Here is a 27,758-nt window from a genome sequence, read left to right on the forward strand (position 1 = left end):
ATAACATGATCACATGAGAAATCGACATGTTGCTTCTGAATGTTCATGTATCCTGAAATCAACCCCCTTCTGCTGAATTACTGACAAGTGCCATCCCCTTTCAGACATTTTTGCATCAATTCAAGTGTGAACACATTTCCCTCTAGCGCTACTGATTGCGTGTTGTGCAAGCAACCTCAGAGATATAGGTTCTGTTCAAAGACTATTTAGCATAGATGGGCCTCTTCTATTAAAATGAATGGGACACTTTGGAACGGTCAAGAGTCAACACCTCACAGCTAAAAGAGCCAATCACATTTTAGATACAGACACTGGCTGTCAATTAACTTTACAATGCATGCACATTAGCTATACAAGCCGGGAATTTTTTTTTTAGTGTAATCTGAGGTAAAGAAGCACATTTTATGATACCAGCGTTGTCAGATTCTATTGATGATTTAAAATATGTTCTTTGAAAGTAATCTTGACAAACAGTTTTGGAGATTTCTGTCTTTCCCTATACAAGTAGATAGGAGCTGCACTTTCATGACTAGAAATAGCTTCCCGGGAGCGCCAGTGGATTGACTTGCTAGAAAGACTTTGGTTCTAGTCCTGTGGGAACAAGGAAGTAATTAAGTTCACATAAACAATGGTGAGCCCGATTCGTAGGTTGCAGTTTCAGTTGTAAGTTAGGTTTCGGGCTGGGCTTTGGATTAGGGGAAATAGTTAATAAAATATGCATTCCTGGTGATTGTATTACATACCACTCACTTTTGGTGCCACTCTTTGGACATTTAACCTGGAAACTGAAGCTCATATGCCATATGTTCAACAACACTTCCTGCTTCAGCCACCGGGGGCAGTGATTCAAATTTTGGTAAGCTCAGACCGATTTCAGCACTTTTGACCGACTGTTACGAATTCATCAGTGTAATGCCAAAAATACTCAGATTTAGGAGAATTGATAGCAATTCAACTCTGTCTCTCAATGAGAACAAAAAGAAAATTCAGACAAACAGAAATGAGAGAGGAAAAGGGAAGAAAAGTGGGTCTTGATTTCAGTAACTTGCTGAACGTGAGCCAGCTCCTCCCTCCTCATTCTGGGTCTCTCCATTTGCACATTCAATGGCTTGCCATGCCTGTTACACAGTACAAATAAACAAGCCTATTACGGATTGGGAAATTGTGTATGTGTGTGTGTGTGTGTGGTTGGGGTAATGGGTCACTGAATACGTTTGTTCTTTCAAAAGCAACCAAAGTATGGTGGGTAGGAAGCAGGGAATATTTTCACCATGCAAAAAAATAGCATGAATTCAACCAAAAAAGAGCAAAGAAAGAAAACATATGCGAGAGGGAGGGAGATACTTTTATTGTATACAGGGTTCCCTATCTTTACCAGATGGCACAGAATGGGAGGCAGCCAATGCAGTCCCTGCCTGTAGTCCCAGCCTTTCGTCTCTCCCTTTAACTTTCTCTCACTGTTCTTTTTTCTCTCCCTTTCTTGTTCCAAACTGCTTTTGGAATACTCCAGACAGGGGGAAGTTCTTCTCCAATTGTCTCATTTGAAAGGGACGAAGAAATCAACCCCTCCCTCTTTCTACTTCCTTCCCTCCCCTTCTCTCTCTCTCTCTCTCTCTCTCTCTCTCTCTCCCGCTCGGTCCCCCTCTCCATCCCCTCCCCCCCTGACAGAGCACACCTGCCTGATCTTGGCTACGGGCGTCCACACTACGATCAGCCCTCGGCCTGCCACACTGCACATCAGCTCCAGCCCTCTCTGGATTTGTGGGTGTTTCGTCTGCAGCTCTAAATCGTCCTATTCGTGCAGGTAAGACTAAAATCCTTTTATGTGGGGATTTCGAAAAAAGTTATGTGTAGATTGTCTGTCTCAAAAAGAGGTTGAAGGTCTGTGAATGAATGGATATGTGGTTATCACCCTACAGAAATCTCTGGTTTGGTGGTTTTCTGCAGCATGTTAAAGTTTAATGGAGAAACCAGATCTTTGCATTGTTTTGATTGATTGAAGTGTGCTGTTTTAAGTAAAGTTTTCAGTGTATTTTGCTTCGTTTTCAAGCATAAAGTATAGTTCTGAGCCTATCAAAAGTATCTATATATGCATGCATCTATATGGGTTAACTTAGGCTTATTTCAAAGCTTCAAAGCTATCTTGTGGGTGGGCTCGGGTGGTTTGGTTATGTGTGTTAGCACTGATTTTATTATGATAAGAAAGACATAATCTGTATTTTAAGAAAGAAAGTGCAGTGTGGATTTGTGAGTAAGTGAATGTACATTATATTAATGTGTGTATCACATATACCCTCCTCCCTTTTGTGAAATAATTTGTCCTTTTGCTTGAGAGGCGAGGACAGTTGGGATTTTCTGTGATTGCCAAATTGTTTCCCTTCTCTTTGCTTCCCTACACAAACTCAGTGTTGTGTAAAAGCCATTAACTTTGCAAGTGCCCTTATTCTCTCTGCTCTGCTCTTACTTCTATCCCTGTTTTTCTTCCTTTTGTGTACCACTTGCCATTAGGGGAAAAAAGTTCATGTAAGGCCTGAAAAGAAGCAGAGAGCATTTCATTACATTGGTCTCCTCTGATGAATCTGTCTGAACTACAGCAGTAGAAGGGGAGTTTGGTCAGGAGAAAGTTTGTTGGAGAGGTTTTGCATAGACTGTCTGCTTGCCTCCACTCGCTGAAGTTACATCCTAAACTTTTTGCCACTGGCAAGGAAGCCAAATTGCCTTGAGCCACAACAGCTAAAGGATGAATGTGCACTACTTTGAAGTGGAAAGAGAGAGAGTGAGTGCATTAAATGAGTGTCTTATTAATCCTTTAATGATATAGCTTCCTTCCAATTACAGGCAAGTCTGACAAGGCACTTCCTGGTAATCCCACCACAAAATTCCCAGCTAACTCAAAACATTCAGTGGTGGGGGAGAGTTAGTGAGACAGAGACAGAAAGAGAGAGAGAGGTAAATGAGGGATATATTCCATGGCCATTTCACTTCCCAAAAGTAGGGTGAATTCAGGTAAATTGGGCCACTTTTTGATATTGAAATGACTGTCAAAAAAATTACCCAATTTACCTAAACTCTTATTTCCCATTTCTAAAATACCAGTTTTTGTCAATCTCATATGAAGGAACACAACTACAAAGCAATAGTGACACACTTGCATTCCTCTTTTGTATATGGGCAGTTGATGCATAATGTTTCCATGACTTTTATAAGGGAAATGGTCCAATTTTTATTTTTAAAGGAGTCTACATATTCCATGTAGTTTCTCAATTAATGTGAGGTCATAAAAACTGAATGCATATAATTATAAAATAATTAATAAAATGCTGTTTAACCCTTCTGTTTTGGATAAAAATTCCAATCAACAAGTTTTGTTTGGGTCAAAAAAGAACCGGTAGAGTACAGTAGTATACTGTACAGCACCACCCTTTTGATTATAAATGATAACATTTTTTTTTTTTTACACTTAACACAAGCTTTTTAAAATAGCATTTCATCTAGAAATAGTGCCACCTATGTATCAGAGGTGGTACAACTATTTTACAGTAGATACACAGTAAATTCTTCATTTTGAGTAAAAAAGGATGATAATTAGGATACTTAAAAACTGTATATGTTTGAAACGTATACAGAATCATTTATATTTCAGAATATAAACATCTGCCTGGCTTATGGAAAATGGTCGAAAAAATCCCATAGACTTCCATTGAACAGGTCTCCACACATATCTAGGGATCATGATGTCATAGAGACTTGGGGATGCTATCTTTTGACTTGGGCCAGTAAGCATCCATCTTGCAACCATTTAGTACTGCACTAGGAACCACTAAGCAACATTAGCAATGCCCTTGTAATCACCCAAAACACCCAGACACAGCATAAATATAATCAAGTATAAAAAAAAAAATCTATATTTTTTTACTTATTAATTTATTCATTGCTGTGGAGAATTGCATTTTGACCAAATTCAACATTAAGATGATATTCTTCACTACTCTTGAACTCTTAACACACTGTTTTTACCCTTGACAGCAAACTGTCACCCCTCTCTTCCTCCCTTGATAGACAGTGTCCCTGCAATAAGTATTCTTTGAAAGCCACAGGTCTCCATTTGGCCTTTAACTCTGTGATGTTAAAAGAAGAGTCATTAAATGGTAGCCATGCTACTGCTTCCTTTATACTATATTTTAACCCTTTAAGGAAAAAAAAATTTGATTTTTGGACCAAATGTTTTCTTTTACTTTCTCATGGGCCAAAATCACCCACCAGCCTTCAGCATATAATTGGTTATTCAACATCTGAACTTTTTGTGGCTTTTGGGGTAGGTCCTTTGAAGACATCCATTTTGATGGGCTGAACCCTAGTTTTGATCTGTGAGAAAGTTTAATTGTCCTCTGGCAGTTGCTTTGGATTTTGTGTAAGTGGTCTGGAACCAGTTTGAAAGCAGAGGGCAAAGTGGTCAAAGCCCTTTTATGTTGGTGTAGCCCCTGGATGCAGTTTGTTGAGCTCAATATTAAGAACACATTCTTACGTTTTTTTTTTGTTTTTTGTTTTTTTTAAGTTGGTGCCTTATTTGTGTTCCAGTTTTGATACTTAACTCTTTTAATTGTTCAGATAACATTTTTACATTTTCCTCAGTGTTTGGGGAATTCTGCAAATTTTAGAGCTTTCACTGGAGAAATGCTTTTATACAAAAGGGAATAAAATTAGGCCGTATTGTTGGGTGTAATAATAAGATTGGACAGGTAAAGCAGTGGTTCTCAATTGGTTTTACTTCAGGAGCCAGATATTACATTGAACATCAAGTGCCAACCCAACACAGTAAAAAATGTAATGGTGTGAAATAGATTCTATCTAATAGATTATTTAATATGAAACTATACCATTTTTGTCAAAATACTGCAGTTACTGGTACTACTATAAAATCATGATCAATTTTAGCAAGGTGATGTGTGATTTAAAAAACCTTTATTTTGGCACATGGAACAGCCTTGTCTCTTTTCCTTCTCAAGCTATTTAGCATGTACGAGCTGTCTACTCTTTGAGAGGTTTTGACTTTGAGATGTTTTGACCTCCGTTGCACTTTAAACTAGAAAATTAGGCTATCACTAGAATCCAAATGGGTCACATCAGTTTTGTGGTCTGCACCGTGACATTGAGGGAAGCCCAGTTTGTACGTGCTCCAGATAGACAGTATGTTAGAGCAGAGCAGATAATTTGCGTGAGTGATTCTGTTATGGCTCGCACCACACTTGCGTGAAAACCAATCATTGATTGCACCGCATAAATGCGTGTGTCAGATGAGAAACCTTTTTAGTGCATATAAAGTGGAAAACAGAAGATAGAAAATGTTACATTTAAGAAATACTTAAAGTATCTATCTGTTTGTTTTAAAATTAACTGTTGATTGCTTTTAAAGCAGCACACATGTATCAAATGTCCTGTAGCCTGTAAATACCTTTCTGTGAGTCATTGTTGAAAGGAGCCATAGGTCATTGAATGTGTGTGTGTGTGTGTGTGTGTGTGTGTGTGTGTGTGTGTGTGCATGTTTATACTACATTGTGGGGACCAAAAGTCCTCACAAGTATAGTAAAACCTGAGATCACCTACCTTGTGGGGCCCAGCTAGCAGTCCACATGAGGGAAATGGCTTGTTAAACATACTAAACAATGTTTTTTGAAAATTTTAAAATGCAAAAAGTTTTCTGTGAGGGTTAGATTAAGGGGTAGGTTTAGGGTTAGCGTTAGGGGGTAGAAATTAACGTTAGATCTGTATAAAATCCATAAAATGCATGGAAGTCTATGGAGAGTCCCCACAATGATATAAAAACAAGTTTAAGTGTGTGTGTGTGTGTGTGTGTGTGTGTGTATGTGTGAACAGAGCAAGAACAGAAAAATTAGCAATATTGTTTTCATAGGCAATACCTAAACTATTTTAATCAACTTCCAAACACAGTTAACACTTTGTATTACAGTATAAATGTTACATATATTACATGTTATATGCCAATAAAATGTATTATAGTAGCTATAAAAATAGGTACATTTAATACAATTGATTTGTAATTACATTGTAATTACATTGTAAGTACAATGTAATTATATGGTACACGTTAAATGTCCATTCGTGTGTACTATATTGTACTTATTACATATAAATATTAACAAACACTTTCATGCAAATATGATCAAAACTCATCTGCCCCATATACTTCCATAAAACAGTTGATCGATAAGTAAATAAGTTTAAGGACAGCTTTACATTAGTCAACATTTCTCAGAGGTTATGCACTGTTTTGTGGCAAAACACTGTGCTCAATTGTTGCACAAATTAAAGTCACACTGTAACACAGACCACCTGCTATGGAGTAGTTTTGAGAGTAAACACAAAGCTAGTGTATAAGTGTGTATATTTATGTTAGCTATTGTGACTGTCTACTAGCTTGATTTTTGCTTTGTGTCAATCTTAAAAAAAAGAAATTGTTGGGAGGGAGAGAAGAGAGAGAGAGAAAGAGAATCAACCTCATTTTTTCTCTAAGGAGACAAATCAGACCTGCTGTGACACAACCTAAACCTCAATGGCTTAAAAGACCATTGCAAAGGTAGATTGAAAAAGAGGGAATTGTTGCAGAAATAGAGACAGAGAATATGAGAGTGAAAGTGGAAAGTTCTTCATTCCTTTTCAAAGATCCACAGTTTTAAAACCAGAAAGAGGCCGGTGCTGATTCTGGGTTCTTTTAAACATTTGGATCAGACTGTTGCCCGACCCACAGATGGAGAGAAATCAAAGCTATGGGCCAGTAACAGCCTGGCAGAAGCTGGGAGTTAGACCACTGAGCTGCGTCTGTGAAATCACATCTGAAGTGTATTTGTTTGAACTCAGTTCTGCTAATCACTGTCACACTGAGCCATCTGATGCTGGACAACTGAATCCAGATGAGGGTACACCAACAGAAGCTCTGTCAACTACTGGTAATACAACAGGACATTTACAAACATATTTATCAGATGCTTTTCTCCAAAGTGAGTGCATTAAAGGTACATATTTCATCCAGCATGATCTCTTGAAGATTGCAAAATGATACTACATGGTTCCTTACACATATTATGGCAGTTCCAAGGTGAAAAGTTGCCTGTGTGGCGCTAAAAGTAAGTGAAATTCTCACTTTTAACGAAAACTTGAACGATTGACCAGTCTATCTAGTTTTTAATCTACCTATCCGAAAGGGTCTTAAAAAGCAAAGGTGACATGAAAATGCAATTTCTGAAGGAATCACATCATTTTGTGGTGCTTCTATGACACTTTCAGCTCATGTGTTGACTTGCATGCTCTCCAAGACTCAAGCCCTGGTCTTTTGCATCGCAAGTGCAACACTCTTTCAGCTGAGCTAATGCACAGTTTGATCAAATTCGAATGAGCTTGTAAACGAAGTTGGTTATGTAATGCAAATGTTAAAGTGGCATGCACTATAGTAAAAGTATTTTGATGTCATAAGATTGTATGAGGAACAGGGCAAAAAATACAGGTTAATGAACTGATAATCTGCCCTTTTACTCGTGATTTTTAAAAAAGTGCATAAAAGTAATTGTTGTTGTGGTGCCTTTAGTGTTCATATATGTTATGTACAAATTTTGTTTTGCAAAAACGTACAGTATAGTAATGTAATTTTATGAGACTAGGTTGCATTTATCAGATGCCATTGTACATATCAGTTTGTGTGTTCCCTTGGTATCAAACCCATGGCCTTTGCATTGCTAGCACTATGCTTTAATTTTGTCATGGAAAATGTTGTCACTGAGCATCATCCTTTCCCTTTGAATTGAATCTTTTTCATTTTCAAGAAGTCTTTTTTTTATTATTCCACAAAGGCATGACACCATCAGTCTCTGCTCTTGTCTGTTTGCTGGGCTCTCATAGCAGCCTGTGGTTTGTTGACAGGACGCAACTAAAATGCAGCAACAGCTCTTCCCATGATCCTTCCGCAAACAGAATCGGTCATGGTGACAGCCAAAGCAGGAATCTTTGACACTCAAATGGCTTTTTATATTACTGACCAGGCCCTGACACTCCAAGCTCCTACTGCGGCTTTATTCCTGATGGGAATCAATTGAAAAGAAGGGAATCCATGTAGCTCTGGTAGAGCATGGCTCTAACAAAACTAAGGTCATGGGTTTGATACCCAGATTCACATACTGATAAAATGTATACATTGAATGCACTGCAAGTTGGGGATAAAAGCATCTGCCAAATGCATAAATGTAAATCTGAGTGCTTCTTTTTGCCCACTGGATCAAGACTCACATCTCTTGTGTGTAGGTGCTGATGACAAAAGTTGTCTGAGTGAAGAGATATTGTATTCAGGCCTGAAAGCATTCAAATATTTACCAGATCTGTTTGAGGTTAGTAAGCTGTTGATGTGGAAAATTGTTGAATAAAACCTCAACAGCTTTCCAAAAAATATTATATTGTTAGTTTTGAAACATGATGCTGGTTCAGTTGTTTGGTAAGTGTCGAACAGAAGGAAGTTGAATTTTTTTTTTCAGTTTGCTCTCATGCAGTGCAAATCAACAGAAATTAGGAATCTGAGGTTGAATGTCACTTGCCGTGCATTCTGTTTTTAAAATTTTTCATTAAATAGTTTGAAACTCTATACTTACCTCACAAAGGCAAAGCATGATAGTTCGTGCATGGCTATAGTTAATAAAGTTGGTCTTTCGAACCAAATTATATTGGCTTTATACAACAATCATCTGTATTAACTCTTTCTCAGATATTAACAGTTCCTCAATGGCAAATGAGTCCAAATTCATGTTACATAGATCCTTACTAAACGTAAATGCAAAAAGCTGTTGTAACAGTATAAGGATGGGCAAGGAGGAGGCGGGAACCGGCTGAACATTCAACATCAACTTTAATGATATAAATGAACTTAAAACAACATAAAACATAAGGACATAGACACACATGCAGCGCGGCCGTATGCGTCTCGCTCTCTCTCTCCCAAACTGCAGCCTCCGGCTCCCCTTTATCTCGCTCTTCCGCTGATCAGCTGATTCAGTGCCGGTTGTGCACCACCACGGCCTGACCACGCCCTCCTCCTCGTCACAGCTATCTTCTACTGCTTGGGGAATCAGGAAAAAAGAAAAAAAAAACTCTTTCCAGACAAGGTTTTCGAGGTCAAACTCCTGGCTTTCCAGAGTTCAAGAACATAGACATAGTAGTTATTCACTGTCCCAGTGATGTGGCCGTCACCTGGATTTGAACTACTGTAATTATGCCGTATGTTGATTACATAGACCTGAGATGACCCTGCAAAGTTGAACCAAACTATAGGAGTTACCATTGCCATTTCCTTGTCATTCAGCAACTTTCAGCTCCTCCCCAGACATATGTTTATGTATGGGCTTATGGACAACTTTGAGCATTCTCTCTGAGAGAGAAGACAGTTTTATTATTCCTGACTAAAGGCATGAATGAGTATAAACGAGTTTAATCCAAATTCAAATACCAACAGTTCTCACAGATCTAGTCTACGGGGTTTGAACAGTCCACAGCATGTGCTGAAATGTTTTGATGCCCTTTATTTCAAGTCCAGTGTGTGGACATGTATGAAGCATTTTTTGGTACTCTTTAGCGTGAACAGTGTACTTTCAGAGAGAATTTCACCCCTAGTTAAGGTAAGTTTTGGTAAATGACAAGCATCTTGAAATAAGTTATTGTTCTTTATTTAGATTTTCCTCTTATTTTAAAAAAACATTGTAAAAGTATAAAATGAAAAACATTTAGTAGATCTTTAGGACATTTATAAGGGTCATTGAACAATAAGGTTGTCCCAGATTAATAATAATAATAATTAAAAACAAATCTAGTTTAAATCATGTGTCAATCATTTAAATCATTTTTTTACTGTCTTCAGATGGATACACCCCTAAGGCCTAGACATTTTTACTTTAAGCCACAGAAAAAACAGAAAAATTACTTTGAACTAGAAATTAAAAACATGTCCATCATAGAAGAGGTGTACTAAAGTATTGTTTTGTGTGAATTGCATTTGTATGTATTTTTGAGAACTTTATTGACCCCAAAAAGTAAGACTGAATGTCTGCTATGTGACTATTCTGTTAACTTAAAAAAAAAAATGTTTAAAAAAATCAGAATTTGTAATGAGAATGTGCACTTTCTCAAAAGTTTAGCCTTAATTAACTAGATTTTTTTTTTCATAGGCACACCACAAAAGTTGCCGTACAGGCCCCAGAGCCCTCTAAAATCTAATACACCTACCTTTGACCTCAGCCTAGTTATCACCTATATTGCTCAGTCACATTAATACCCCCTACATCTGCCGTTTGACCTTAAACCCTCACCTACACCTCTCCACGCTCCAATACCCAAGACATCCCCCAGTATATCACTTCCTAATCTTTAACCCACCTGTCTTCTCCTCTTTGTGCCCCAGGCCTTCGTAAGCAACATGAAATCGGCCTGTCTTTCCCTGCTTTTGGTGTCCGTATGCTGGGCTCTGCCCTTCCGTCAGTCTGGCTTCCTGGACTTCATGATGGAGGATGAACCAAACTCAGGAGATGGTCCAGACTTGTCCGTGGATCGTAAACCACCAACTACCAAACGTCCTCTATTACCCGAGACCCCAGTGGGACCTGAAGGACCTGATGGACCTGTCTGCCCATTTCGATGCCAGTGCCATCTGCGAGTGTCTCAGTGCTCTGATTTAGGTAAAGTACACTTGACTGAATGAAAATGCCCCTTAATTTGAACGAAATGCCTCTTGATTTTATATCTGACTACTTAATGCAGTTAGATTCATGCATGTTGGCTTAAGTGACCAAAGATTTTTTGGGGCCTCTGTGAAATCTTTTTACTTTTCTATAAATGTGGCCTTTGTCCTAAACCTGTTTTCAATATCTTCATGGCAAAAACTGTCATACAGTTAAGAGAGTGGAGCAGTGTCCAAGCAGTTGTGAACAAACTCTCTGTCTGGTTTGATCTGCCCTTTGTTGAGTCATCATTGAACTGCTAAATTCACTGTCTCAAAACCACTTTAAATGTTTTCATATGCTGTTAACTATGCTCACTTCCGTAGACGTCCAGGCGCTAACCTCCAGACGGCTGCCTCATTTTCCTAATTGCATCCCCAGGCGAATATGTGTGTCTGTGTGTGTGTATGTTGGTGCTTGGAAAAGTCGCAGCCTCTTCCAAAGATGACTACTTCTCTTCCCGTAAATCTGCTCTGTCCTCAGGGTCTATGTGATCTTCACAGAAAAGAGCATCTCTAAAAACATTGTGTTACAAAGATTTACTTTATCCTTTAAAATTGTTCTGAGATTATCTCTGTTTTTTGAGTGAGATTAAGTTGCTTAAATCATATGATCTGTTTTTAATTTTCTAACCCTCGTGTTCTGTTTGTGGTCTCAGAGACACCAAGTCCATTGTAACGGCTGAAAAACACAATTAACCTTTAAATATCAGGTCCACTACAGGTATAATCTAATCTAATCTAATCTAATCTAATATAATATAATATAATATAATATAATATAATATAATATAATAAACATTTTAAACTAATATTTGTAACTATATGTTACATATGTAGCATATGTAATGTGCAGGGTTGGGGAGTAACGGAATACATGTAACGGGATTACGTATTTAAAATACAAAATATAAGTAACTGTATTCCACTACAGTTACAATTTAAATCATTGGTAATTAGAATAAAGTTACATTCAAAAAGTATTTTGATTACTGAAGAGATTACTTTGCATTTCATTTAATATTTAGTCCTTTCAGATGAAAAACATTTATACATATAAATGATCCAAAGAGAATTTGAACAGCGGTAAAAACACTTTCCATGTTTTACATTCATACGAACAGACAGATAAGTTTGAAGTAAATTTGGAGCAGAAGAAATAGAAATAAACCTTGTGTAAATTGTCAGCTTTATGCTAAGCTAAAATGCTATTTCTAGCCATTTTACATGCGCATGTTACCAGACACGATCATATTTTTTTAACAAGAAAATTCACGTTGGATCATAATTTCTTTTTTTCTAGTAAGACCTTTGATATTAGGGCAAAAAATCATATTCTTGATAATAATTTTTATATTGTTTTCCTGTAAAAATATCTAAAAATTCTTAAAACAAGATCAATTTGATTTATCTTGTTTTAGAAACAACACTGCATAAGATTTTTAGGTTTTTCAGAGAATGTATTTTTAACATGTATGTTTTGTCTTACTGTACTGGCAGAGTTTTTATAGTCAGAACAAGTGAAAAAATCTACCAGTGCTGAAGAAATAATCCAAAGTATTTAGAATACGTTACTGATCTTGAGTAATCTAACAGAATACATCACAAATTACATTTTGCAGCATGTATTCTGTAATCTGTAGTGGAATACATTTCAAAAGTAACCCTCCCAACCCTGGTAATGTGTTACTATATGTAACTATAATGTTACATATGTTTGGGGTCTGTGAGACCCCAGGCATATAATATAATATAATATAATATAACATATTAATATAATATAATACAATATAATATAATATAATATAATATAATATAATATAATATAATATAATATAATATAACATAACATAATAATATAATATAATATAATATAATATAATATAATATAATATAATATAATATAATATAACATAATAATATAATATAATATAATATAATATAATACAATATAACAATAATATAATATAATATTATATAATATAATTGTAACAAATCCCTTAGCTCCAGGGAATGAGGAAGGGGGAGATGGCAATTCCAACACAGGAAAACTCTTTTATTTAAATAAAAACCGTTCGCTTGGCAGTGATAACGAAAATAACAAAATCAAAAATCCAATAAATCAAAGGTGGCAAACAAATAAACAGCTTTTCAGCATGGTGAATGGCCAACGCACTGACAGCTTGTCAGTTGGGCTCTCTCTCTTCATCTGCCGCTGTCTCCTCTCCTTAAATACTCCTGTCACTCCTCACAGAAAAACAAGACAGGTGTTAAGCACAGGTGGAAATATAATATAATATAATATAATATAATATAATATAATTCTGGATGGCTGGGTTCCAAAAACAAAAGTGTGAATGTAAGTGGACCAAGACTAAAGTTGACCAAAACTATACATATTTTAATTATTTTTTAATAGTTAATTATTATAAATAATATTATTCATGTCATTCTACTAATGTGCAATATTTTACACATTTTAAAATCCATAAAGGCTTCCAAAATTTTCACAAATATCAAACGTATTGAAATAATGTAAAGGGAGGATAAAGGTGAGATTTTTACCATTATTATTTTACATGTACAGCATCCGAGGCTCCGCGACCTCCCAAAAAAGAACTTACAGTCAATATAAACAGAACGTGAGGGATTATGAACCAGACACTATTTGTCAGCATAACTGAGTTGCTAGCATATTTTCATAGTTGGCGTATTCTTTTCTAACAAGAAAATATTCAGAGATCTATTTCAGAGACAGAAAATGTGTTTGCAAAGAAATTCAGATGACCAGACAAACGAAAACAGCAGTTCTCAGGAAGGGCTCATTCCACTCAACCTCAGGAGATAAGGAGAAAGAGAGGAAGAGTTGAGGGAGTTTTAAATTGGATGTCAGCAAGAGAGTATACGAGAGAAAGAAAATGGTGGAGTAAAAGAGACAGAAAGAATGAGAAAGAAAATTGGAATGAGAACAAGGGAAAGAAAAAAGACTGAATAGTTGGTTATTGCTTTCAGACTCCCCGGCCTCCAGCACTCATCTGCTCCACAGGTCTTTTGGCATGAAACAGACCTGGAAAGGAATGGAGATAGAGAGAGAGAGAGAGAGGAGGGGGGAGATAGGTGCGCCGCCAGGCCTGTTCTCCATCTACGTTCACATCTCTCCAGTGAAATATGTGACCCATTTATACAGTTCTGCAGCTGCAGGGAGAACTGCCTGGAAATAATGCCAGGAACCCAAAAACAACTAATGGAGAAATTGAATTTGTTTGACGGAAAGTTTGATGAAGGGCCTGGTCCTGCTTACTGTTGCCAACTATGAGTTGTAAATGTGAGATACTCCCCCTTTTTAGGTGCCAGTAGATATCAGTTTTGTATTTCTTGCTTGCCAGAAGTTGAGTATATCTGAATGTTTACTGTATGATTGTTAGGTAATGGACCATATAGTTAAGAGAAACAAGGAAACATTAAATATGATTGAGATTAATGGGATAAGTCACCAAAACATGAAAATCCTGTCATCATTTATTCACACTCGTATAATTTCAAACGTATATCACTTTCTTTTTTCATGGAACACAAAAGCAGATTTTGCAGAATGTTCTGACCTTTTTTACATAAAATAAAAGAATATGGTGATCAAGGGCTTTCAAGCTCTAAAATGGACAAAAAGCACCATAAAAATATCATAAGAGTAGTCAATACGACTCATGTGCTATATTTCAAATCTTTTTAATAGGATTATGTGATGAACAGACCAAAATTTTATGACAAAATAATAATAATAATTCAAATTATTCACTGACAATTTTACCTTTTTCATTGACAGTCTCATTCCCATTCATATTTCAAATCTGTGAACCACATTTATGGTGCTTATATGTGCTTTTTTTGTTGTCTTTTTGCAGTCTTACAGCCCCTGGTCACTATATCCTTTAGTTATATTTTGTTTTGTGTTTGATGGAACAAAGTAAGTCATATGGGTTTGAAACACCATTAGAGTGAATAAATGATGACAGAATTTTTCATTTTTGGGTGAACTATCCCTTTATGTGCACTGATGCAGCTTATGGCTTGATCTGTGAGTAGAGAGAGCTGACAATGAGTACACTTGTGCATGCTTGATAGTCCTGTCTCTTTTCTTAATCTTGGTTTAAATGCTGATTTCAGTAGACAGTTTGTTTTAGAATAGTTTAATAATTGTTCCATGCAGATTGCCAATGGGTTTTCCAAATGGGTTTTCAGCACATTCTGTTCTAAATATCTGACGTTATATATTATGTTGATTGGTATAAATTCAGACTTGTTTACTCAAGTGAGGCTTTGTTCCGAGAATTTTAAGTTTTATTATGTTGTTAGTGCATTTTTCATATTAACCACTGATAATACATTGTATAAATAGAACACTTTGACCTACATTGATTGCTGTGGTTTTGGCTAAAAGACATTGAAAATGAGACTAAACAGAGCTGAACTAAAGGAACATGTTTGAGACATTGCTATCCAGTGATAATATGTATGACTGTTCTCTTTGTGTCCTCTTTAATGTGGTTATATAAGTAACAGAGACATTTTTTTTAATGGTTTATACTGTAGAGAGAAACAAGAGAGGAAACTCATCACAAAACAAAACAATAAAAAGTTTATGTGAGGTTCCTCCTTAGAGCTGAAATTATTAGGTGTTTACCCTTTTTTTATTCACAGTTATTTGTGTCTTGTGCTTAAATCTGTGATATATAGTGGCCACAAAATGGACAATTTGACACTTAACAATCTATGAGTTTCTTTGCATTTATAACAAAATATCAAACCAAGTGTCATTTATTTTAAAGACACATAGCACAAACACTTTTCAAGCAAAATAATAATAATAATAATAAAAGTTTGTTTGGATTTATTTTTTATAAAACAATATTGTTTAAAAATTAAGATAAAAGTATGACTTTGTGGAACATATCTATAATTAATGTGCTGAACGACACCTGTGGTTACTCTGCAAGGACACCTGTGTGAACTTGAGGGTAGCTTCATACATCCACTAAAATTACCTTAATACCACTGGTTAAAAGTCAGTGGAAAATATGGCTAAGTAAAAAAAAAAATCTCATTTCATCATTTATGTGCAGATGCCACTTGGTTTGATATTTTGCAATGACATTCATACATTTTTAAAAGTGACTTAAAGAGATAGTTCACCCAAAAATGGAAATTATCTCATCATTCACTCACCCTCATGCCATTCCAGGTGTGTGTGACTTTCTTTCTTCTGCTGAACACAAACAAAGATTTTTAGAAGAATATTTCAGCACTGTTGGTGCATACTATGCAAATGAATGGGTACTAAAACTTGGAAGCTCCAAAAGTACATAAAGGCAGCATAAAAGTAATCCATATGACATATTAACATATGGTTAAATACATGTCTTTAGAAGCAATGTGTGGGTGAGAAACAGATCTCCATTTTTAACTTTAAAATTCTTCTTCTTCGTTTTTGGAGATTTGCTTTCTCCATGCATATCGGCAATTACTGGGCACTGAGGAGAATTTATAGGAGAAAATAACTTAAGTATTGATCTGTTTCTCACCCACAACTATCATATCTCTTCAGAAGACATGGATTAAACCACTGGAGTCTTATGGATTACTTTACTTTATTTGCTTTTGGACCTTCAGAGTTTTGATACCCATTCATATGCATTATATGGACCTACAGAGCTGAAATATTCTTCTAAAAATCTTTGTTTGTGTTCAGCAGAAGAAAGAAAGTCACACACACCTGGAATGGCATGAGGGTGAGTGAATGATGAGATAATTTCCATTTTTGGGTGAACTATCTCTTTAACTAGACCCCAAACATAATCAAAGGAGCATCCATTCTCTAAATGTCCAAATACTTTTTGGGACCACTGTATAGACTATTCCACCCACTTTAACATGGTCTGCAGGATATTATATGCAAGCTGTGTCATACTGTCATTCAGTGTTCCCCTTGTTTGGAAATTGTTGTGCTGCTTTATCCTGCCTTGTCAAACTTTAAAGAAATGAAATGAAGTGAAATGAACACACACTGTATCAGCTCATATCTGGTTATATCAGTGTCATTTTTTTTTTAAATGTGGTTGTGTGTTTCTTAGGTCTGAAGACTGTTCCAGAAAAAATTCCACTTGATACTATTCTGTTGGACTTGCAGAACAACAAAATCACAGAGATCAAAGAAAATGACTTCAAAGGCATGAAGAGTCTTCAAGTGAGTTATTAAATTACTCCCTCGTTCCTTCTTTAACTTTACTTGACTTTAATTCACTTTTTAAAAAAGTGTAATTCACTTTTATATACAGTGAGTTTCAAAAATATTGTATGATCAGCATACTGTAACAATTTAAGCAACAAGTTGAATTGGAAATGAATTTCAGAATTTCTCAGTTTTTGGTGTGTCCCCCTTTTGCTTTACTGAAAGCATGCACTCAAGCTGGCATGGACTCCAAAGGTTTTTGCAAAACATGATGATCCATGTTATCACAGCATGATATGAGAATGATCTAAAGAGCATTTTGTGTGGAAATCTGATCATTTGTACAGAGTTAACATGGTCAATGTCACAAATTTCCTTATTTGATAACTGACCTTGAAATAGTGTAGAATCTTAAATATTTCTTATTCATTGTAAATCCTAAATCTTTCTGTTTATTTCCATGTTTAATATAGATTTCTGAACCACACAATTCACTACTCACTTCTTATTAGTGGAAGTGACAGTGTGATGTTTTTGCTATGACCTGGAAACCAGTCATTTGAGAAAATGAAGTCTAAATTTCCAATCGAAATCATTTGTGAACCTCATTTCACATTCAAAGAAATCTACACTAATTGCTATTTTGTTTCCCAAAAATAATTGCTTGAGCAACACTGAAAAGCACATATTTTCCAGAGAAAACAGTCAAATGGGGGTTGTCTGCCAAATGTGAAACTTGGTGCTTAAACTATGCATTTCAACCACAGTAATTTTAAAAGGCAAAATTTTGCTCAAATTTTTGGAAACCCTGGAGTAATATTCAGTTTACAAAACAAGTCTTCAGGGAAACTCCTCATCCATGCATAATTTCTTAAAGGCATGTGAAATCCTCTGTGTTTGCAATCCATCCTCTCCAGAAACCTTCTCCACCCTGCTGCACAATTCTGAGGAATGCGTCAGTCCCAGGTGCAGAACTGTAACGATAAATATACAGCCCTCTCATTGAGGCCCTTTGCTGTTTCTTTGTTTCCAAGCTCAACATCCACATGAAGCCTGGATCTGTTAGGCGCCAATGAGAAATGAATGCGAACAAAACAGAATGTGAGAAAACGGTGCCAAAATGCTATGTGAGCCGTCCTTATTTAATTATCACAATGAAAATAAATTACGATTTTTATTTGCTGGAATGTATTAGAGCTACACTACACCTCCAGACACAGTCGCTAAACAGTACTCGAAGTAGCTGGTGAAGTTTTTAAGACTGAATGCCAGAGTTGAACTATATGTTACAGCCTCAAAACACTAGAGCAGAACCAATTTTATGATGACCATCTAAAATTGTCTGCAGCTGAACAATGACAAACAAAGAATTATAGAGTAACTATATACCACTTACAGTTAACCTTATTCCCTAGAATTGTGAAATGAGACAGTATTCTAATTTCTATTCTAACTCCCTAAATAGATTTAGTTTATTTCTCCCTTTAGACACTCATTCTGGTAAACAATAAGATCACCATCATCCATGCCAAGGCCTTTTCTTCTCTCATCAACCTGGAGAGACTCTACCTTTCTAAGAATCTCCTGAAGGAAGTTCCTGCCAACATACCGAAAAGCCTTCAGGAGTTGCGCATTCACGAAAACCAGATTAACAAGATAAAGAAGTCATCCTTTGCTGGCATGGCCAATGTCATTGTCATGGGTAAGAATATTACGCCTTTGCTGACTAGAGGATCGTCTGTTGGCAGGCCTTTGAAAACATTGAGTTATTGTCTTTTTTGGTTAGCTTGTTTATCAAAATGTTTTGTGAAGAGCTTTGTTTTGTTTATCCTATTAAAAATGAAATAACCTATGAAAACTATATATATGAAATGTGTATATCTGCTAAAAGTTTCTGTACACTATACAGTACTGTGCAAAAGTCTTAGTCACATAAGATGTTTCACAAAAACGTTTGTCTTAATGTGGTTACTTATATCTTCAGCTTTAGTGTGTCATTAGGAAATGTACATTTTAGACTCCCAAACATTCCTTTTGCAAATAGAATAGAATAGAATAAGAACAGGGAGCCCTGCAACAGATGTCATGGCCCCCACAGAGCCCCCCACTGAACATCGAGTCAGTCTGGGATTACATGAAGAGTTAGGAAACATTTGAGACAGCCTAATTCGAGAAAAGAACTGTGGCAAATTCTCCAAGAAGCCAACAACTAAGAAAAACTGTGTCCAGGTGTACCTAGGAGAATTGGTGCTGTTTTGAAGGTAATGGTGGTCACACCAAATATTGATTTATCTTTTTTATGTTTACTGGGCTTTGTATGGCTTTGTAAATGGAAACAATTTAAGGCATTATTTTTGAAGAAATTTTCAATATGCAACATTTTTCACAAGTGCCTAAAACTTATGCACAGTACTGTATATATACTGTAGATGACCTCAGTGCACATATAGATGTCCTCAAACCTAACAGACATTTAGATTTTAAGCAACAAATACCACCAATTCAACAATATCAAAGTTGGAGGGAAAACATTGCAGTACAACTCTATGTATGGTTATAAACCTGTTATAACATATTAACTGCTATGAACCAATACACATTTTTACACTTGTCTTGTTCCAGAGCTTGGCTCTAACCCTCTGAGCAGCTCTGGGGTTGATAACGGAGCTTTTGCTGATCTGAAGAGGGTTTCTTACATTCGTATTGCCGACACCAATATCACCTCCATTCCTAAAGGTACAGAACTGTACTGTGAATAATGGTGGAGTGAGGAGTTTGAATGTTGCCACTTTTCACTTTAATGTAATGTAATGTAACAAACACCAGTAATTGAATTGTCTGTGTTGTCCCTACAATACTCAGGTCTGCCCAACTCTCTGTTTGAACTTCACTTGGATGGAAACAAGATCACCAAAGTGACCGCAGACAGTCTGAAGGGCCTCAAACATCTGTCCAAGTAAATGCATTTCTCTTAGTAAAAAATCTTAGTATTGAGATGACTGGCAAAAGCTCACGCACTCTGTGAGACCCAAATACAATGACATCATTGCATGGATCAGTTTGCTTTGGATTACAATGAGAAATTAGAACATTCATATTACATGTATTTTCCACTGTATGTGCCTAGCTCCACAAATTGAATCACAGCCGAACTGTTATAAAAGTCCTCTATTGACTTAAATACAGACCCAATTATGATAAGACTGAGTGGAAGATTGTTTTGCTGTTGGCCTCATAATCCTAATAATAATTGGCAAGGGACATTATAGAATAGGAAGAGAACAGTGTTTCTTTAGAATGTTGTTTATTTATGTACCTCTGTGTATGTTTGTAGGCTGGGCTTAAGCAATAATGAGATCAGTGTGGTGGAGAATGGCTCTCTGGCCAATGTGCCTCACCTGAGGGAACTTCACTTAGAAAATAACGCATTGACTGCTATTCCACCTGGCCTGCCAGACCACAAGTACATTCAGGTGAGTGATCTCACGCAAGCAAACATGCAAAAACAGACAGGTATAGGTGAGAATGGAGCTAGTTGTCACACAAGGAAGATGGAAAGGGCTGTATCTCAGTAACTATAAGATTTCAAGATTTCTGTTGTTTTGTATATTGATTTCAAAAACATAGTTTAAAACTCTCTTAATAATATTAAATTATAACAAAATAATTATTTAATATTTAATTATTATATAAATATTTTAGTTATTACAATAAATGTAAATTAAATACAAATTTCATTAAAATAAATTGTCTCATTTTTTACTAAAATGTAAATATCATCATTCAATTCGTAATAGCTTTTGGTTAACTAAGTGAACATAATAAAACTACACTGGTATACATTAAGACAAGGATCAAGTAAATAATAAAGGTAGATTTTAATCGAAAAGTTATACCGTGATCTCAGGACAGGGGTATATTTCACTGTGGTGGTGGGGGCGTGGTTAAGCGCCGGTTTGTGAATGGAGAGCGAGATCAGGAGATGACAACGGTAAGGATCATCACCTGGCAATGATTGTCTCTAACATCTGTTTGTCATTGCAAACTTGTCTGTTTGACTCTGGGGATTGCAGTACCTGCTGGTTTCCCCTGCCCATCTCCACTCTCACTCCCAAGGTGGTGAACCCACATTCACGGGTGGGGCGTGGAGACTGGGCCAGTCTGTTGGAGCTGTGGGGAGCCTGGACATTTCCAGGACCAGTACCTGGTGATGGAGGTGGGGACATTGGTTTGGGTCCCCGATGTGCCGTAGGCTGCCCCAGATCGTGCTGGGGCATACTGCATACCTGTGAGTATTAAGGAGGGTATATACCAGGCCTTGGGGGATTCGGGTTGCAGGCAAACCTCCATCCATCAATGTCTGGTTCAAGAAGAGGCTTTGGGTGCTGTTTATCCTGTAGTGACAGTGACGATTAAATTTCAGGGACAAAAGCATAGTGTCGAGGCTGTGGTTAGTTTGCGCCTTAACCATCCGCTAATTTTAGGCACGAATTGGTCAGCGTTTTCCACGTTATTAAGGGAAATTTGCGAGGATGGGTCCTGTAATAGAACATTTTGGTGTGGGATTTGTGATGTGTTGGCTGGGGAGGTGAAGCCGGGGCCATCTGCGCAAGTTCCACTTCAGGATGACGTAAGGGAGGGGGAAGTCTCGGCTTCCCCAGCCCTTAGAGGATTTCCCTCAGGGGATTTCCCTCTGGAACAGACACAAGACGAGACTCTTTGGCATGCCTTCGACCAAGTGAGAGTGATTGATGGTCACCATCTTCAGCCAGACATTGCACTCACCTATCTGTATTTTTCTATTATAAATGACCGGTTGTATTGAGTGACGTAGGACACTCAGACAAAGGAAAATACGACCCAGTTATTGATACTGAAGAACCGTAAGGAAATATTATTCCAGACAGCTCATTATAATACGATGGCGGGCCACTTAGGGCAGGAAAAGACACTGAAGTGTCTAATGGCCCATTTCTATTGGCTGGGCATTCACGGGGATGTTCGCAGATGGTGTGCGGCATGCCGCTTCCTTTGATCGAGGTCCCCTTCAATAGAATTGGCATGGACCTTGTCAGACCATTATAGCGGATGGCACATGGGCATCGCTTTGTGTTGGTTCTGGTGGAATACGCAACGTGATATCCAGAAGCAGTGCCTTTGTGCAACATCTCAGCACGTAGTGTTGCGGAGACACTCTTAAAAATTATCTCCTGAGTGGGGATTCCGAAAGAAATCCTCACTGATCAAGGCACTACTTTTATGTCAAGTACACTATGCAAGCTGTACGAATTATTGGGCATTAAATCAATTCGGACAAGCGTGTACCACCTGCAAATGGATGGCTTGGTCGAATGGTTTAATAAAACCCTGAAAAACGTGATTCGTAATTTCATGCATGAAGATGCTCGGAATTGGGATAAGTGGCTTGAACCCCTGTTATTCGCAGTGCGAGAGGACCCGCAAGCCTCCACGGGGAATTATTGTATGGGTGTAAGCCTCGCAGTATCTTAGATGTCGTGAGGGGAAATTGGGAGGAGGGACCTTCAAACAGCAAAAACATACTTCAATACATTCTTGACCTGAGAGGAAAAACTCCACACATTGGCAACTATCACAGTTATCACAATTTGCTACAGGCTCAAGGATGTCAGACCCGGCTGTATAACAGGGGAGCTCGGCTACGGGAATTTACACAGGGAGATAAAGTCCTTGTATTACTACCCACATCAAGCTCTAAATTGCTCGCAAAGTGGCAAGGGCCCTTTGAGGTCACACAGCAACCTGGGGAAGTCGATTACGAGGTTAAATGCAAGGATAGGGGCGGAGCACGTCAGATTTACCACCTCAACCTTTTAAAACCATGGAGGGAGGTGGTCCCCATGGCATTGGCAAAGGTGGTACTGGAGAGGGAGAAGCTCGGGCCGGAGGTGAACTTAAAAGCCAATCATGACACCCCGGTCACTTGTGGAGGCCACCTCTCACTGTCGCAAATCACTGATGTGGCCCGGTTGCAAAGAGAATTCTCAGACGTGTTCTCGCCCCTTCCCGGTCATACAAACCTCATAAAACACCATATCGAAACAACTCCAGGGGTAGTGGTACGCAGTCGTCCCTACCGATTACCCAAGCACAAAAAAAAAGTGGTTCGAGAAGAATTAGAGGCCATGTTAGATATGGGGGTAATAGAAGAATCCCAAAGTGACACCAGACACGGTTCTCTGTGGATTATAGAAAGGTCAATGCGGTGTCTAAATTTGACGCATACCCAATGCCTCGTATTGACGAACTGCTCAATTGGTTGTGCATGACTCGCTTTTATTTGACACTGGATTTAATGAAAGGTTATTGGCAGATCCCCTTAACTCCAATGTCCCATGAGAAAACAGCCTTCTCCACACCGTTTGGCTTACACCAATTTGTGACCCTTCTGTTCGGTTTGTTTGGTGCCCCGGCTACGTTTCAGCGCCTTATGGACCACAACCTCAGACTGCACTCTGCATATGACACTGCCTTTCTGGATGACATCATTATATACAGTAATGACTGGCAGCAGCATATGCAGCATCTGAGGGCGGTTCTGAGGTCACTGTGACTGGCGCGACTCACGGCAAACCCCAAGAAGTGCGAAATTGGACGGGTGGAGTTACAGTATCTGGGGTTCCACTTGGGTCACGGGCACAGCGGTTGTGGCCTGCCTAATATCCAAGACCAAAAAAGAGGTGAGACAGTTCCTGGGGCTGGCTGGCTATTATAGGAGGTTTGTACCTAATTATTCGGACGTCACCAGCCCACTGACCAATCTCACTAAAAAGGGAGCCCCAGATCCGGTCCAGTGGTGGGAGCCGTGCCAACAGGCTTTTATGCAAGTGAAAGCTGTGCTTTGTGGTGGGCCATTGTTACATGATCCTGATTTTTCTCTCCCCTATGTTGTACAGACTGATGCGTCGACAGGGGGTTGGGAGCCGTGTTGTCCCAGGTGGCGGAGGGGGAGGAGCGCCCAGTGCTGTACATTAGCCAGAAGCTTTCGGTGAGAAAGGTGAGGTACAGCACGGTTGAGGAGTGTCTGGCCATCAAGTGGGCGGTCCTCACCCTTTGGTACTACCTCCTGGGATGGGCTTTCACCCTCTGTTCAGACCATGCATCGCTCCAGTGGCTTCATCGCATGAAGGATACTAACGCGCGGATCACCCGTTGGTATCTGGCTCTTCAGCCTTTTAAGTTTGAGGTGGTCCACAGCTGGCGCAGATGGCAGTTGCGGACTTTTTCTCCAGAAATGGCAATGATTGTCTCTAACAGCTGTTTGTCATTTCAGTGAGAGTGGAGACAGGCTTTAAGAGCGAGCCAGATGCCAGTCACGGGAGAGAGTTACGAGACACGAGCTGGAAAAAAACTGTGTGAATTAATGTCTGCTGAAAAGTGTCGTTTCTGAGTGTGATCTCTGAAAAGCGTAAATATTGAGTTTCAAAGAAATAAAACATTCCATTTGAGTTGGATTCACCGTCTCCCACTTCCTCCTTTTCCCTAACTGTGAACATTGTTACATTCATGAAGTCGGGGCACGTTGTCGCATTTTTATTGGGACAAGTTGTCACAAGTTTTTTTATTTATGTTGTAAATTATTTAATCACATATCAGATTTCAGATGGCCAAACAATTTGTTTTAATTTTTTGATATTACCTTTTACATTTTTGTTTCATGACAAAGAATCATGCATTCCATAAACAATATGTGTTTAGACTTTAAGGTATGTACCTATACAGAAATTTGAGTTCCAAATAAAACTAAAAATTAAACAAAATTAAATTAAAAAATTAAATGAAATTAACTGAAATTAAAAGAAATATTCACTGGAGTAAAAAGTGTGACATCTAGCCCTGGTCTTCCCTATGTACCCATGCATAAAACTTCTAAATAATCCAGTTTCTAAATGTCTTTGAGTTGCTGGTCACACCTTGCCTTCATCTAATTTTTCCATTCATTGTATTACTTTCCTCAATCCCAGGTGATCTATCTTCACGCCAACAAGATTGCTGCTGTGGGAACAGAGGACTTCTGCCCTCCTGGCTATAATACAAAGAAGGCCATGTACTCAGGCATTAGTCTGTTCAGTAATCCAGTGCCCTATTGGGAGGTCCAGCCAATCACCTTCCGCTGCGTCTTTGACCGCTCGGCCATACAGCTAGGCAACTACAGGAAGAAATAGATTGTCCAATCAGAGGGCTTATTCACTGTTTTCATCCCGCCCATTCCTGTTTGAAGCACATAACTTAGTCTGAATGTCATATCTTAGTTAACTCAAAATAAATAGCATCTCCATTGTCAAGATTTTCCACATTGTACCATTGATACGGGACCGATATCACATGATGCAATACTTCAATACATCTAAAAGCAGTAATAGCAAGCAAGTAGCCAAATGCATATCAGTATTGCCATAAAATATCTCTCTGCAAATATATTGTGTTTCTATAATTGCAGTTTATGAGGAGTAGCCATGACCACTTAGAATATCCAATAGCACACATTGCCCTTATACCCAACAGAGTGTGTGATGAAATTATCTTTTTTAAAGCTATGTTCTTAAAGGGTTAGTTCACCCAAAAATGAAAATTCTGTCAGCAATTTATTACCCTAATGAGTTAGTTATTCCAAACCCTTATGACGACTTTCTTACTTCCGTGAAACACAAAAGGAAATGTTGGGCAGAATGTGAGTCTCAGTCACCAACAGGATGCAAAGAAAGTGAATGGTGACTGAGACTCACATTCTGCCAAACATCTTCTTTTGTGTGACACAGAAGCAAGATAGTCAGTTAATGATGGCATAATATTCATTTCTGGGTGAACTAACCTTAAGCTGGCCTGCAGAGCGGGCAGCAAGGGGTTAACACATGTCAACCAGTGCCATTAACAAGAGCTTGTATACTAGAGTGTACTCAGTTAAAACTTTCTGTATAGTGCTAGTGTTCAGATTGTGCTGTTGAAACGATTGTACACACATTCTTAACATCTTGAAGTCTTTTGAAATTGGAGTGAGCAGGAAGTTGATATGTCGAGCTGTTTTCGTGTTTTTCTTCCTCCCAGTGACATTTGTGTTTATTGGTTTCTTGAATCCCGGCTGCAATGTAACAGAGTAGAACGCTCTACCCAGGTGAACATAGGTCTTCAAGATGTAGAATAAACTATGTTGTCATTTTGAATACCCAAAGTCTTATATGCATGCTTTTCTGTTCAGCTCCTTAATGACTGTGTACTGACTGCTATGTTACGTGTGAGTGTGTATGTGTGCTTGCGCCTTTCATTTCTGTTTTGTGTCCCCTTGTTTTTTGTTTCAGTCTAGAAGGATTGTGGGGAGACGGTGGACATGGACACCTCCTCCGCTTTCATGAGAGTCGTGAATGTCACTTGTATAGATGCTGTATATAAATGCTGTATAAAAGAATCCTATCAATGCTTTGAAGCACAAGCACTTACAGTAGTTTGGACTTTTAATATATCGGCAATAAAGGTAATCCCTTTCTCTCTTTCTGTCCAATGAGGGCTCTGACACAGGTGTCTTCAATCAAATAAACAGTCGAATCTATCATCACGCTTTCTGGGAGCTTTCACTGTTCACCCAGCTTCCTCACCAGGCAGTTTCACAGGTTTAGATGGGTACATGCTTGTTTTTAGGGTGGGTGATGTTGAATGATACCTCATTTAAAAAATGCAGGACAGACAAGCTTCCTTGGATGGATCCTGCGGTCACAGAGGAGCTTTGAAACACACATTTAAGTGTTAATTCTGGTTTAAATCTGAAACATATCTGGTTAAACTGATGTGTTTTGTGTCATTTACATATTAATTAAATTTTTTATTAATCATTTTATCCAAAGCAACTTACAAATGAGGAACATCACAGTTGGCCAAGAGCCAATAATACGGTAAGCACTATCAGACTTCCAAGATTCAAGGGTAAGCTAGTATTACATAAGCTAAGAAATGCCGAAAGTAGAAAAAAGAGAAAATATTATCATTAAATGGATTCGCCTTTGATTATGTTTGGGGTCTAGTTAAAGGAATAGTTCACCCAAAAATTTAAATTCTCTCATCATTTACTAACCCTCATGCCATCCCAGATGTGTTTGACTTTCTTTATGCTAAACACAAAGATTTTTAGAAGAATATTTCAGTGAATGAGTACCAAAATTTTGAAGCTCCAAAATGCACATATAGTATAAAAGTCATCCATACGACTCCAGTGGTTAAATCTATATCTTCAGAAGTGAAGTGAAAGGTGTTGGTTAGAAACAGATCAATATTTAAGCCCCTTTTTACTATCAATTCTCCTTCCTGCCCAGTAGGTGGCGATATGCATGAAAAATGCGAATCTCCAAAAACAAAAAAGAATGTGAAAGTGAATGTGGAGATTTATTGTAAAAAAGGACTTAAATATTGATTGATTTCTCACCCACACATATTTAACCACTGGAGTCATATGGATTACATTTATGCTGCCTTTATGTCCCTTTGGCGCTTCAAAAATTTGGTACCCATTGACTTGCATTGTATGGACCTTCAGAGCTGAGATATTCTTTTAAAAATCTTCTTTTGTGTTCATCAGAAGAAAATAAAAAAAAGTCATACACATCTGGGGTGGCATGAGGGTGAGTAAATAATGAGAGAATTAAAATTTTTGGTTGAACTATTCCTTAAATTGATAATTGAAGTGATTTGTCCTTTACTTAGATGGAAACACTAAGCATTAAATAACATACATTTTACATA

At 37.8% G+C, this 27,758-nt stretch overlaps 1 protein-coding gene across 1 annotated transcript; it reads left to right on the forward strand.

The window, feature by feature from the left end:
* Positions 1-1,639: 1,639 nt before the first annotated feature.
* dcn (decorin) lies at positions 1,640-26,577 on the forward strand. Its single transcript, XM_051688304.1, has 8 exons — positions 1,640-1,804; positions 10,451-10,724; positions 16,894-17,006; positions 18,480-18,693; positions 19,614-19,727; positions 19,854-19,947; positions 20,326-20,464; positions 24,995-26,577. Exons 2-8 carry the CDS (start codon positions 10,466-10,468, stop codon positions 25,193-25,195), a joined length of 1,134 nt encoding a protein of 377 aa, XP_051544264.1. The 5' UTR covers positions 1,640-1,804; positions 10,451-10,465; the 3' UTR covers positions 25,196-26,577.
* Positions 26,578-27,758: the final 1,181 nt, after the last annotated feature.

Source organism: Myxocyprinus asiaticus, chromosome 45, assembly GCF_019703515.2.
Source record: "Myxocyprinus asiaticus isolate MX2 ecotype Aquarium Trade chromosome 45, UBuf_Myxa_2, whole genome shotgun sequence".
In the NCBI taxonomy this organism is placed as follows: domain Eukaryota; kingdom Metazoa; phylum Chordata; class Actinopteri; order Cypriniformes; family Catostomidae; genus Myxocyprinus; species Myxocyprinus asiaticus.

Excerpts from the sequence above, each read along its gene's own strand:
- dcn (XM_051688304.1), top strand. The coding sequence starts at position 10,466 with ATGAAATCGGCCTGTCTTTCCCTGCTTTTGGTGTCCGTATGCTGGGCT. Across the intron at positions 10,725-16,893 it reads GTCTCAGTGCTCTGATTTAG|GTCTGAAGACTGTTCCAGAA; the intron begins GTAAAGTACACT and ends TGTGTTTCTTAG. Across the intron at positions 19,948-20,325 it reads GGCCTCAAACATCTGTCCAA|GCTGGGCTTAAGCAATAATG; the intron begins GTAAATGCATTT and ends GTATGTTTGTAG.